Consider the following 13,277-nt stretch of genomic DNA (forward strand, 5'->3'; position numbering starts at 1 on the left):
CGAAAATCTCTTCCGACATCCGATTAAACGTTTGATATGATATTTTTGCCGAAAAATTTTGACAACTAAACATCACCTAAAGCGAAAAGATGGTGTCCACCAGGCGGCCAATCGGATGGCAGTATTATATGCGCGTTGAATTTCCGGTGGGGCCCACCACGAAATAACATCCTGGGCGATTGCACACGCCACGTCATCGTCAGGATCAATTTCCCTCCCTGCTGCGTTTTATTTGTGCGTGGGTGGGCCCTACGTCGGCACAGACCAAAGTGGACAGCTCCCTCCCCCCTCTAATCTCCACCTTCGTCACTTACAGACTTAATCACCCCGGTTTTGATTCAGTGACCAAATGGTACGTCCACCAGGAGTTGTACCCGGATAACTCGGCGGTTGAGTCATTTGAGTGATAGGTCAGCGTTGATCGGCTGCTATTATCTGTGTAGCCGGGTCGAAAGTTCGTGCTGTAAACCTATCCAGGTAACTATGGATATCGTGTTTGATTCTTTTTCATGTAGTAGTAGCTTATGTGGATATTCGTAGAAGTGAGATATAAATTCAAGTTGTGATTAATAGTATGTTTTACTGAATGCGAATACTAAATTGATCATATCAACAATTCTCTTTGTAATTAGACGCATGAACTACATCATTCTTTAAATTCCATGTTGGTCCATATTTCCATCCAACCTAGTAGCAACCTAAACAGAAGCTAAAATATAAGATGACAATTCTATTGGGTTGATATTAATTTTCACTGATCTTAATCATGTTTACCTTGCGTATGAATTCTACACATCTTTGTATGTGCCAATTAAAATACCTCGATTGATTCCTAACAACACTAAGGGTATCTTCGTCTCAAAGAATTTTTATAGGAAAACTGGAGGAATTGAACTGTTTTCTCTGAATTCCTGTAAAATTCCTATGAAACAAAGAGGGCCTAAACAATCACACAATTTCACGATTCGTTAAGACATTTAACATACAATTTTATCGAAAAGTCAAAATAGTCCCATCACACAATTTCACGATGAGCTAAGACATTTGTACTATGCGATTTAATATGGCATATGATCGAAGAAATGATACCAACCATACACTTCCATCGAATCACCGTGTACACTATTCACACCGCGGAAAAAAAAAGAGAGAGAACATGTGTATGTGTGGGTAGGCAAAGAAACAAGGGTACCTACCATAGTACACCTACCATTTTCTCCTGAAATCACACTTGGTGGGCCCAAGTTTAAGCGGCCACTAGAGCTCCACGTGTCCACCCAGGCACTTCACCAACTCCACCTTCACCACGCTCTCTATTTATACAGCTCAGCACCTCACTCCCCTTCTCCCACTCACCCACACACAAAAACACAAACACAATTAGCGCAAGCTTAAGCTGATTGGCGCGAGCTTAATCCCACCATTAGCCAAGGGTAATTAAGCAAGAGAGGAGGAGGAGATGATGGCGAGCGACGGGAGCAGCACGAGCGGCGGGGCGGGGTGCGCGGTGTGCGGGGGCGCGGCGGCGGTGTACTGCGCGGCGGATGCGGCGGCGCTCTGCGTGCCGTGCGACGCGGCGGTGCACGCGGCCAACCCGCTGGCGTCGCGCCACGAGCGGGTGCCGCTCGCAGTCGCCATGGCGGCGGCGAGCTCCGGGGTGTACGACCAGCTGTTCGCGGCCGACGACGACGCCGCCTCGTCCTGGGCGGCGGCGGCGCAGCGCGGGCAGGGGAGCGGGAGCCCCAACAACGATAGCTCGTCGAGCTTCACCACCAACGACAGCGGCGCAGTCGGCGCCGCCGAGAGGAGCCTCTTTGACCTCCTCTCCGACGTCGACGTCATGCCCTGCGGCGCCGGCCTCGCGCCGTCGTTCGACGGCGTCGTGGCCCCGCACGGCGCCGCGCCGCCGCTGTGGCTTCACCCGGGCCAGCTCGCCGCGCTGACCCCGTGGTCCCCGGCCGACGCCGTCGTCGTCGTCCCGACCACCGCGGCCGCGGCCGCGGCGGCGAGGGAGGAGAGGGTGAGGCGCTACCGCGAGAAGCGCAAGAACCGCAAGTTCCAGAAGACCATCCGCTACGCCTCCCGCAAGGCCTACGCCGAGGCGCGGCCGAGGATCAAGGGCCGCTTCGTCAAGCGCGCCTCCACCACCACCGCCTCCTCCTCCTCATCGGAGGACGACAGCACAGCCGCCGCCGCCGCCCTCACCGGCGCCGCCACGGAGGAGGCCAAGTTCTGGCTCTCCTTCTCCGACGACGGCGTAGGGTTCTACATGGACAACGCCGCCGGCGCCGCGGCCTACGGCGTCGTGCCAACCTTCTAGAAAACCAATTCCAAAGAAAACCTCCCCAATGGACGCCATTGGCAATGGCGTTTGCCCGTCTTAAGATTAAGAAAAGGGCAACATGCCATACCTTGCCATCATGCTAATGGTGGCATGGTGTTCATGTCGTCGTCGTTGTCGTCGTCTTCCTCCTCGTCGTTGCTTTCCGCTTCCGTGGTGGAAAACCCGCATCGCTATTTTTAACTGCCGATGCGGGCCGATGGGTGGAATATGAATTTCATTTCCATCGGTTTAAATTAGGGTGATTATTGATGCATTGTACCAATAGCTCGTGTAGTTTGTATGGTCCATTATTCGAAATAATGAAAAAATCCAATGTGATTTTTCTCTTATGAATATTTCACTACAAATTGTGTCGTGTGGTTGTCACATAACTTGCAATCCAAAATTCATGGTGATAAGATGATCTTCCATCGCCGATTTTGTAACTGATGATGCAGGTCTTTGACGGGTATAATCCTTTCTGTGTATATACGTGGCTCCAGGAGTATGAAGTTTCATCGAAAATAAATATGTTTATTATGTTATGTTAGAAAAAGAATACTGGCAAAAATTATGGCTCCCATCGTTTCGCTTTTTATAGGAATAAGCGAAAACACATTTTTGCAAAAGATTAATAATTTGTACGTAAAACTTTTATATACATGTCCATAACGACTTAAAAACGAAACGTGTAAAACAAACCATGATGAAAAAAACCACAAAATCAAGTCCAAAATCAAGTTTTAAAATTCAAATTTTAGCTTATATGTAGTTGCAACCGTAAAATGATGGGAAATTAATGCATAGCTAGGCATGTTCAATATTAATGGCGAAAACCCGCAATCCTGTTGTACTATCCAATGGTAGATCCCCTCATTTCCTTCATGGAATTAGCAGATTAATGTATTGTAAGGTAGCTTGTATAGTTGTTCACCTGTAGTTTTCGTGGTGCAATTATCTGTCCTAAGATAACAAATCCTATGTCATTTCTTATTAACAATAGCATGATGACTGCATCCTTTTTTTTTAAAAAAAAGAAATGGTTTTGAGCTTTGAGGTGATGCCTGATCATGGTGGTTTTGTTTAGGTTTTTGGGTGGTGATGGGATGACGCAAGCAAGGAGTTCTATCTGTTTTGGGCCGGTGGAATGTTTTCCTTATCAGGAACCCTTATTGGGAATATTCAGTTCTTCGGTTCTCTGGTGGATTAATGCTCCACCTCATTCCAGTTGCAACAAAATAATAATATGACAGGATATTGTTTTCCCCTTTGTAAAATCATTTGATTGCTTTCAAGTGCTAAAGTTTTGTATAAATTCGACCCATTTTTTCATCAAAATTGTGATGCCACAGTATTACCATCACTACAAGATTTATAGGATTCTTTTGTTTATTTTTTATATTTTTCAATTCAAATTTGATTGGTTTTGAATCCTCCCTCAGCTTACTGGTTCACGGATTGACAGACTTTGGTCGCATTTTGGAACCCCAAGACGGATAGTTATTGTGGGGAATGAACTGTTTGATGTGAAATTGCTGCTCAGTCCCTTGCTGAAGTGAATTATGGACATCTCTGGTGTCAAACCTGTGTATCTGCAGTTTTGCAAAATTTTATCTACGTAGATCACATCCTCCAATATACAGCATGTTCCTTCTGTTTTATGGCAATACCCAGATACATCCCTGCGGCATAATCTGTTGCATTTGTCATTTGTTCCTTAATTTTGTATGCAAACATACATTCCTGTTGTTTATGAACTGGTCATGATAGCCTTACATCCTTCACTAAGATATTAACTGCATTACTCATGTGACGGATTCAGGATCTGAAGGGAGGGGCTAGTTACATTCTTCCTCCTTTCCTTCCTATTTTTCTTCCTCCCCTCTTCTTCCCCCTCCTCTCTCCTCTATTTTACACAGGGCATCCGGCGTATAGGGGAATGGAGCCCCGCCAGCTCCCCCGGTAAATCCGCCAGTTCTATAATGTGCATGAATATTCCCATAAAGGTGGTTCTACTTGTCACTTTATCAGTGATTGTTTGGAGACAAATTTACAAATGAACATTTTACTGGTGGACATGGTATATGCTTGGATCAACGGCGCCAACTTTTCTCATGGATAATTTACAGGAAAATTTATGTTCGTCCGTACTCTATTTGATCAACTGATACACTCGAACCTGCACTGAATATATATCTTCAAAATCTTCTCTCTAAATTACATGATTACATACCAGAGTCACTAATATTCCAAAACCAAGAGAAGAAACAGATAAGACAGCACATGGCATCACCATGAAGAGAAGCCATGCCAAAGACCAAATAATATTAGAGCCTGTCTTCATGGAGAAAATGATTCAGAAAACATAGGGGAATCATCCATGTCGTCAACCTCATCCTCCGGAATGTTCCAATTCTCCGGCTCCTTCAGACACTCGTCAGTAGACAGAAAATGCAGCACCTGAAATTTTGATAGCAAAGCAGAGAAGGGGAAGGTTGGTCATTACTCGTTAGGTCCTTCCTCCGTTTCATATTGCAAGACTTTTTACCTTTTTAGCTATCTAGATTAATCTATTGATCAATATATATTATCTGTATATATTTCTAGATTCATTAGTATCCAGACGAATCTGGACAATGCCAGAAAGCCTTACATCGTGAAATGGAGGTAGTCGCATTTTAATTTCAGAAACTCTAACAGTTTGATCAGCTCAATATCTACTGAATTGATGAATGGTACCTCAGACATCGAGGGCCGCCACATCGCCGGTCGCATGATGCAGCGTGACGCGACCGCGACCATCCTCTTCAGCTGATCCTTGTCGTAGTCGTTGCCAAGGTTTGGGTCTGCAAGTTCAGTCACTTGTCCAGCTTCAAGAAGAGGTTTTGCCTGTCGACAGGAAGATCAGCTAAGTTATACATGTTAAAACTGCTGCTTTGTAATTGTTATGCTACTTGCATTTTTGCAGTACTATACTCAGTTCCTCACCCACTGAAGAAGGCTCAGCTTGGAGCAGTCAATAGGCCTCCTTCCAGTGACAATCTCCAGCAGAAGAACTCCGAATGCGAATATGTCGGTCTTCTCATCGACAATGCCATGCATGAAGTACTCTGGTGCCAAGTACCTGCTCACAAATCATTGAATTCCTTTAAGGGGAAGAAGCTTTAATTCACATAAACAAAATGTTAACTTTGTACTAGTTAATTGGAATATGTATTTCTACTTCTATAGTGGCTCTTCAGACATTAGTACTGTGCTCACCCAAATGTGCCTTCTATAGGTATGACAGAGTGATGAGTCCACTGCTTGGGGAGCCACTTTGCTAATCCAAAGTCTGATATCTGTCACAGACACAACACTTGTTATTAAATTGCAACATGCTTCATTCAATATGATTGCATTGTTGCACAAAGTGTGGAGAAAATCATTTTTTCAGCATGAAAATGGAGGTTACCTGAGGCTCAAAATCATCACCAAGTAGCACATTGGATGCCTTGATGTCGCGATGGATGATCCGGTGCCTGCAGAACATGTGCAGATACTGCAAGCCCCTCGCGACGCCTACCGCAATCTTGTACCTCAAAGGCCACTCAAGGATCTTCCCACTCTTCCCTGCAAAAAAGTTTCATCTTTTACTTACTGTTCACATGGTTACCGACAATACTTTCAGCACATTTCTGAAAACTACTACTGTTTCAGATTCAGTACCGTGCAGTGCCGATGCAAGTGTGCCGTTTTCGCAGAACTCGAACACTAAGTAGAGTCCATTCTCAACACAGCAGCCAAGCAGGTAAGCCGTGTTTGGGTGGCAAACATGTCCCTGGATCCCTAGTTCTGTCAGGAACTCTTTTTCCTTCTGTTCAGTGGGCTTGCCTTGTGCTAATCTCTTCACAGCTACGCATTGTCCATCAGATAGGATGCCCTTGTATACTTCTGCATAGCCTCCTCTACCAGCCATGTTGTCTGTGAAAAACCATCAACTACATTACAAATCTGAAAATACAATCTCCTCATATTCAAACCTTGCTACTGAATTTTTGTGATCTTCTCATATTCAGACAATATAGTCATTTCATAAAAACACAAACACAACTTTTCATATAATGCGTATGTGAAATACAAATTTTCAGGTGACTTAAATTTAAAAAGCATATACTGAAGTGATACAAATATTGACCTGGATGGAAGTCACTAGTAGCAACTGAAATCTCTTGGTAGCTGAAGCACCTCCAGGCAGGCTTCTGATCTTCAGTATACGTCGAGCAATTGTCGCCGCCTTTGGCGCTCTCATCATCGATGGACCGTAGAAACGGAAGCCAGAGTTTCATGTCAGATAACCTCCTCCAGATGCCACGCCGGCTCACCTCATTGCTGGATGTGCTGTAGCATTCTTCAGTGGCATGGTGCTCCCCTCCTCCCTCTGGTCCATCAAGAACTGCCCTTGGTGAGCTCTTGTTCTCTGTGGCTTCACCCACTGATTGAGCCGGCTTTCGCGCCGAGTTTGATCTGAGTAGCTTCTGAAGTGGAGGAAATCTCCTGCTCCAAGTTGAGCTTGAGAACATGCTACTGTCTGTACTTTTCAGATTCAGAATTAGTACATGAACCAACTTGCTAATTGATCATGAAAATTAGAGAAAAGTGGCCAAAATATCCTCACCATCAAATGATCTTGACTTGAACCGAGCACTGCTCTGGGGTAGACCATCCTTTCCAACTGCAATCACTGAACAGTTTTTTGAAGCATGCATGTAGCAGTAGTTTGCAACCTCATAATGGTTCCTGTTATGGTGACATTTGTAACATTTAGTGCTGCAGGCCTAATTAACAGTGAGGATAAATATTAAAGGACAGTACTTCTACCAGAGTAAAGCATATCCAGAACCAGAATTACATTTGAGATGAATACCAACTAAATGAATATATAATTACATCAAAGAGAATGTGAAGTTAAAAGAAAATACAAGTTCAATTTCTGAACACAGAAGCAGCTTCCTGAGATTACCTACGATATGCATTTCCTGATCTCCCAACAATCAGGAAGTTCGCATCAGTCAATGTAGCTTCCTGGGTAAGGGCTCTCCAAATGCTTGAGCTGCAAATCACCTTGGCCTCCAAATTTACCTGAAAAAATATATAAAAGGTGAACAAAGAAGATAGGCATACTAATTAGTACCTACTAAAAATTCAGTAATCAGGATAACTGTAGCCCTTGGTTTGAGCTTCACTCAAAAGTAAACCTATAAGTTCAAATGACAGTACATCTTCCCAATTCCCCAACAGACAACACTGAAGACAACAGGTACATGAAGAAACATCAGAGACAGAGGAAATTGATGGATTGTTTCTCCAAAAAATAAAAAAAGAGGGAGAAGAGATAGGCTCAAACCACAGTGCTAATCATGACCTGTAGTCACAACTTCACCTAACAGCTGACAAGGGACATGACAAAACCTGAAAGAGAGGGGCACCAAACTAACACTAATGATCACAGACTTTGCTTTCAAGTTCCCACTGCACTGTGTTCTCCAAAAAGAAAAGGAATCTAAGATCAACATAAAAGAAGAAAAGTTTTTTTTGAATTGTTAAAAGAAATAAAAGTACTCAATACTAAGAGAAACCAAGTAAAGAAAGTAAGAACTGAACACTGCTACTATCGTTGCATATCCAATGCACCCCAAAACAAAAGATCATCACAAAATGACCACCTACATATATGAATAAATATAAAGCAAAAACACAGCACAATCCAAACCAAACTGCATTTGCTCTGAATTCGATCAAATTTCACCTGTTTAGCCTCACATGTCTCCACAAACTCCCCAAGCATGTAGATCACAAACGCGTTCGCCTTCTGCAGCCTGTTCTTCCTCCCCCTCCCTCCTGCCACAAAACCACACCATCAACCACACAACTAAACTAAGCAACAACCAAACAATCAATGCATGCAACAACACAAAAAAGCAAGAACAAGAAGAGCTCAAATCATATCATACACACAAGAAACGAAAAAAAAAAAAACTAAAGCACACACCAAGAACATGGACGGCGACGACGGAGTCGTTGGGCCTCGCGACGACCCTGATCGCCCATGACAGCAGCTCGGAGCACCCCCGGGAGTTGTTCGGGACGCCGACCAGTATCCTCGACCCCAGCAGCAGCTGCCGCCGTCCATCGTCGGCGGCGCTGCACTCCTCAATGGTGTCCATCTTGTAGCTCGCTCCAGCTAGCTCAGCTCAGCTCCTCCTCTTAGCTACCGATATGATGCGATATCTAGTGACACCACTGTTGCTGCTTGCTCCGACTAAGACTCCGGCGACGTCGACGGCCACGACAAGGACAGGGATTTGTAGGGGAGGCCGGATGGATATGTACACGCTCATGGTGATAGATATGGGACTGATGATCGAGTCGCTAGTGCAGTGCAGTGCAGTGGAATGGGGGATGGAAAAGGTGGTTGGTTAGTTGGAGGTAGTGATGGCCATTAGCTGAACGTCTATGCCATGTGGGCGACCACCATGGAAGCAGCAGCATCAGCAGCAGAGACACTACTGCCAACAATACTCAGCAAGATCCATGGCCATGGCATGCATTAGAAGAAGAAGAGAGAGGAAAATGGGGTTGCTTAAAACTGAAGATGCGTGCAGGTACAGTGATAGGTAGAGCTTGCATGGGAGATGTAGAGCAGTCTACAACCTAGGACGTGTGCCTGCTTCTGATTGGATCTTGCTGAGTATTGTTACCCTTCAGGTGTACTTGCATTGGTACCCATTTTTTTTTGTGAGGGAACTTGCAATGCTGTTAACTTGATGTGTATCAGGCGTCAGTAATTTCGGTCAGAATTCCGTAAAATTTATTTGATTTTAACACATTAACAAAATATTCCCTCCTTTTCATATTATATACGTGTGTCGATCAACATGTATATAAATCTTGGGAAGACAAAAAGTCTTATAATATGTAACTAAGGTAATAATATTTTGGTTTAAACATATATAGATCATCTGGATTTGGTTGATTTCTTTCCAAAATTTAAATCCATCCAAAATCAAACATTATAATGACATTTTGTCAAAATCACTGAATTTTGTTACCCTCTGAACATAGTTTCTAAGACATGTTTTTGTCTTTCCGGTTGTACCTACATGAAAATGAAAAAAAGAAAACAAATAGATAGCATTGATGTTTTTGTCCAAATCAAGGACCAAGTGAAGTAGTACAACCTGTTGATGTAGTATACAAATCAAAGTTCTTTCAATTCATGGTCCTCTATTTTATCTCGAGTAATTACTAATTAGTATAGAAACACATACATTGATTCCATTCTGTCCACATTGAGTTGGTAGTTTGGTAGTAAAGCATGATGCTGTCCACTGAGAAGAATCTTGACTGGTTTGATGCAATCAACATGTTCTAGAAAAGCAACCGTTTTTCAGTTATGAACCGTTAAATGTTGTTGTTTGACAAGTTGCATCAACAGCTTTTAACACAACTTCTAACCTTGGAGAGAATCACCAAGCATAGTTAAAAAAATGTTGGATTTTGTCTGATTTCCATGGTAATAAAATTGTTTCCTACTGAATTCACTCTGGGTTTCCTGTTAAATTCCTCACAGCACTCCTAACAACTATTTGTGAGAATCAATTGAATGAGCTTTTCACTGACTAATGTTAGTGTATATCATCATAAATTGTTTTCAGTATCCACTGCCCTGTATGTAGCATTGGGGTTTGTTGGTCTCTCTCCATTTTTAGCTCAACATTAAGAAAATCAATTCCCTGGTAAACAAATAACAATTACTCCTACAAGACATTTATCTTTTATCATTCATGATATCTCCCAAGGACCAAAACCAACTGACTAAAGCAAGAACACACATTCAGTCACTAAACCCAAAAGCCATGCCATCCAATCCATTCACAACAAAACATAAGAGCTCAATTATTGGGTTCCAGACATCAGACTGATCTTGTATAATTAAGAAGGATGGCAATTAGCTAGCTAGCTTGGGACTGAGGGAGCTGCCATTGGTTGAGACAGTAATGCTGGTTGGTAGTGACCAAAGAGAAGGTAGCATAGCAGAGGCTTGTTTAGGGTGGAAGCAAAGAAAGAAAGAAAGAGAGAAAGTCAGTGCAGTGATCCCCTGTGTGCTGCTGCTGGCCTCTCTTGGCAGTGAAGTCAGGGGAAACATGAGTGTAGACATACATACTACTAACTCTGTCCCTAAATATTCGACGCCGTTGACTTTTTATAAACATTTGACTATTCGTCTCATTCAAAACTTTTTATCAAATATGTAAAGTTATATATATATATAAAAGTATATTTAACAATAATAAAATGATATAAAAATAATTAATAATTGTGTAAATTTTTTAAATAAGATGTATAGTCAAACATGTATAAAAAAGTCAATGGTGGAAGAAGGAAGTATAATATACCCTATCAACCTTAGCCTGTGATCATGGCCAAGATCCACACACTGTGCATTCTGGTCTGATCTAATCACACCCTGCTGTTGCAGTGGGACACTTGGCTCCCACATAGTAGGGGATCAGAGACCAGGTGATGATTAACTATTGGGGGTGATTTGATCATTTGTGTGTGCGTGCTCCATATTGGAGGTTTCTTAGCTTCTCTCTCACTTAGAAGAAGATGATGATCATTTTTCTTTCTCTTGTTTTGAGATGATGGAGAGATATGATCATTAGTTGCCCTTGCGCAAATGATCTTGTGGGGACTACGTGTGTGTGTGTCCACGAACTGTAGGGTTGTTTGCTGGTAGTGTGTGACGCCTTGCATCACGTACGCATGCAAGTGTAATTTAGCTGTATGCTGTCAAATTTTTTTAAAAAAATTAATTTGGTACCATATATGATACTCTCGTAGCGTTTTTTTTCCGTAGCGTTTTTTTTCGTATGACGCCGTTTGACTTTAATGTATATGTTTGACCATTTTTCTTATTTAAAAAATTATGTAGTTATTAATTATTTTATTATAATTTGATTTATTATTATGATAACTTTAAGTATGACTTCTAGTTTTGCATATTTAGATAAATTTTTTAATAAGACAAATGGTTAAACATAAACATAAAAGTCAACAACGTTATATAAAAAAATATAGAGGAAGTACTTATATAAATGCATGCTATTACTAACATGTTTCCTATGTCGACCTTAGTTTGGTAGGCTCTCTCCCTCTTGGTCATGTGAGTAAAAATCAATTCTACATGGTCTAGTTAGGCATATACCGACACACAATTGTAAAGCGGTAGAAACAATATACGTGTCAATTGACCTTTCAACAGCCTGTCTATTGGAGAAAACAGAGCATATGGTGACCTACAAAATTTGAGAGCTGTGACTTAAAAAAAGGCAGGCTAAAATTTTATAGAATTTTGAAGTAAAAAATACGTAAGAACTGAGGTGGGTTGTGAAAAGACCAATCAGTCTTATCCTATTACCACCACTACACGAGGGTTGACCTCTGGTCTTATTTAAAGTAGCACCATATCCATTCTTAACGCTACGATCTAAATTTAGTAATGTAAATAAGATATTCTAAAATCTTTTAAATATAGTCATATAAACCAAACATTTAAAATTTAGCTGCAAGCTGTCAAAATTAAAAAAAATGATAAGGCATACTTAGATAAATGCATGATATTACTAACATTTTTTTCTATGTCGACCTTAATTTGGTATACTCTCTCCCTCTCGTCCATGTCAGCAAAGATCGATCGGCCATGGTATATGGTAGGCATAGACGAATAGACCATTGTAAAGTAGCAAGAATTATATATGTGTGGAAGGGCAAAAGGGCATGTACTCTAATGGTTACAGTGATCTAAGTAGCACTCTAAGATCATGAGTTCAAATCACTATAGGAATGAATCTTAGATTGGATTGCTTGAGTGGCTAAGATTCCAATTTTAAATGGTTGCATATATCCAGTTGGATATAGAGACCGGGTAAAAAAAGTACCCTTCTATACAAAACAAAGTCTAATGCTAGATCCTCGACGAATTGAGGGAAGCGAAGTGCAGCTAAGTAGCACTCTGAGATCATGAGTTCAAATCTCCGTAGGAGTGAATCTTAGATTGGGTTGCTTGAGTGGCTAAGCTTCCAATTTTAAATGGTTACATATATCCGGTTGGATATAGAGACTGGGTAAAGAAAAAGTACCCTTCTCTACAAAAAAAGTCTGGCGCCAATGCTAGATCCTCGACGAATTGAGGGAGGCGAAGTACAGCTGTGGTGCTCTGGGACTGGCGCTTGGCGATGGTGAGTGAGGGATTCAGGAGGAGGAATGGAGTGGATCGATGGGGATTGCTGGTTTGGGAAGAATTAGGTTTTTCTCCTTTCTATGGTATTGTTTGGGCTGACCATTTTAGTTGGTTAGTCCTAGATGGGCCATACCTAGAATTTATATTTATTAAATTTTGGTGGGCATTCATTGGGTCGTGGGTATGGATACTATATAATTATACCCAAAACTCAATAAAACATTAGGTCAAACATTTCTGTGACCGCTTTCACCTCTAGCTGTAGCCATATCCGGTCATGCCAGTTGAAACTGTTGATAGGTAAAGTAGGAAGCTAATGCCATTTGGCCAGTGGGAGCAAGTATAATAGGTGTAAGTGTGTTAGGTATAAGCGTACCATATAGAATTGAATGTCTATATGGTGGAGAGAAGTGAGGTGAGAGAGATTGAGGCCACTTTCAGCGGTAGGTTAAGTAACCCGCGCGGAAAACATAACAACAAATTAATATATGATTAATTAATTATTAGATATAAAAATATGAAAAATGGATTGATATGAATTTTTAGGATAACTTTCGTATAGAACTTTCTTTTTATAAAAAATACACCGTTTAGCAATTTAGAAAGTGTGCGTGCGGTAAACCAGAGAATATAGTTGGCGAAGGAGGACCGCCGAACGCGGTCTGAGTG

At 41.9% G+C, this 13,277-nt stretch overlaps 2 protein-coding genes across 2 annotated transcripts; one reads left to right on the forward strand and one right to left on the reverse strand.

Moving 5' to 3' along the window:
* The first annotated feature begins 1,353 nt into the window (after positions 1-1,353).
* LOC121055170 (zinc finger protein CONSTANS-LIKE 4-like) lies at positions 1,354-2,673 on the forward strand. Its single transcript, XM_040526973.1, has one exon. The coding sequence runs from the start codon at positions 1,460-1,462 to the stop codon at positions 2,318-2,320; it is 861 nt and encodes a 286-aa protein (XP_040382907.1). The 5' UTR covers positions 1,354-1,459; the 3' UTR covers positions 2,321-2,673.
* Positions 2,674-4,309: 1,636 nt separating this feature from the next.
* LOC102705550 (probable receptor-like serine/threonine-protein kinase At5g57670) lies at positions 4,310-8,733 on the reverse strand. The gene is made up of 11 exons (XM_006659185.3): positions 8,355-8,733; positions 8,112-8,203; positions 7,326-7,444; positions 6,981-7,102; positions 6,501-6,893; positions 6,032-6,286; positions 5,778-5,935; positions 5,585-5,664; positions 5,312-5,447; positions 5,063-5,212; positions 4,310-4,783 (listed from the first exon to the last, which is right to left on the reverse strand). The coding sequence occupies exons 1-11, from the start codon at positions 8,527-8,529 to the stop codon at positions 4,664-4,666; spliced, it is 1,800 nt and encodes a 599-aa protein (XP_006659248.1). The 5' UTR covers positions 8,530-8,733; the 3' UTR covers positions 4,310-4,663.
* Positions 8,734-13,277: the final 4,544 nt, after the last annotated feature.

The sequence above is a fragment of the Oryza brachyantha genome, chromosome 8, assembly GCF_000231095.2.
Source record: "Oryza brachyantha chromosome 8, ObraRS2, whole genome shotgun sequence".
Lineage (NCBI taxonomy): Eukaryota > Viridiplantae > Streptophyta > Magnoliopsida > Poales > Poaceae > Oryza > Oryza brachyantha.

Excerpts from the sequence above, each read along its gene's own strand:
- LOC121055170 (XM_040526973.1), top strand. The coding sequence starts at position 1,460 with ATGATGGCGAGCGACGGGAGCAGCACGAGCGGCGGGGCGGGGTGCGCG.
- LOC102705550 (XM_006659185.3), bottom strand. The coding sequence starts at position 8,529 with ATGGACACCATTGAGGAGTGCAGCGCCGCCGACGATGGACGGCGGCAG. Across the intron at positions 8,204-8,354 it reads CGTCGCCGTCCATGTTCTTG|GAGGGAGGGGGAGGAAGAAC; the intron begins GTGTGTGCTTTA and ends GTTTTGTGGCAG. Across the intron at positions 6,894-6,980 it reads CAAGTCAAGATCATTTGATG|ACAGTAGCATGTTCTCAAGC; the intron begins GTGAGGATATTT and ends TGAAAAGTACAG.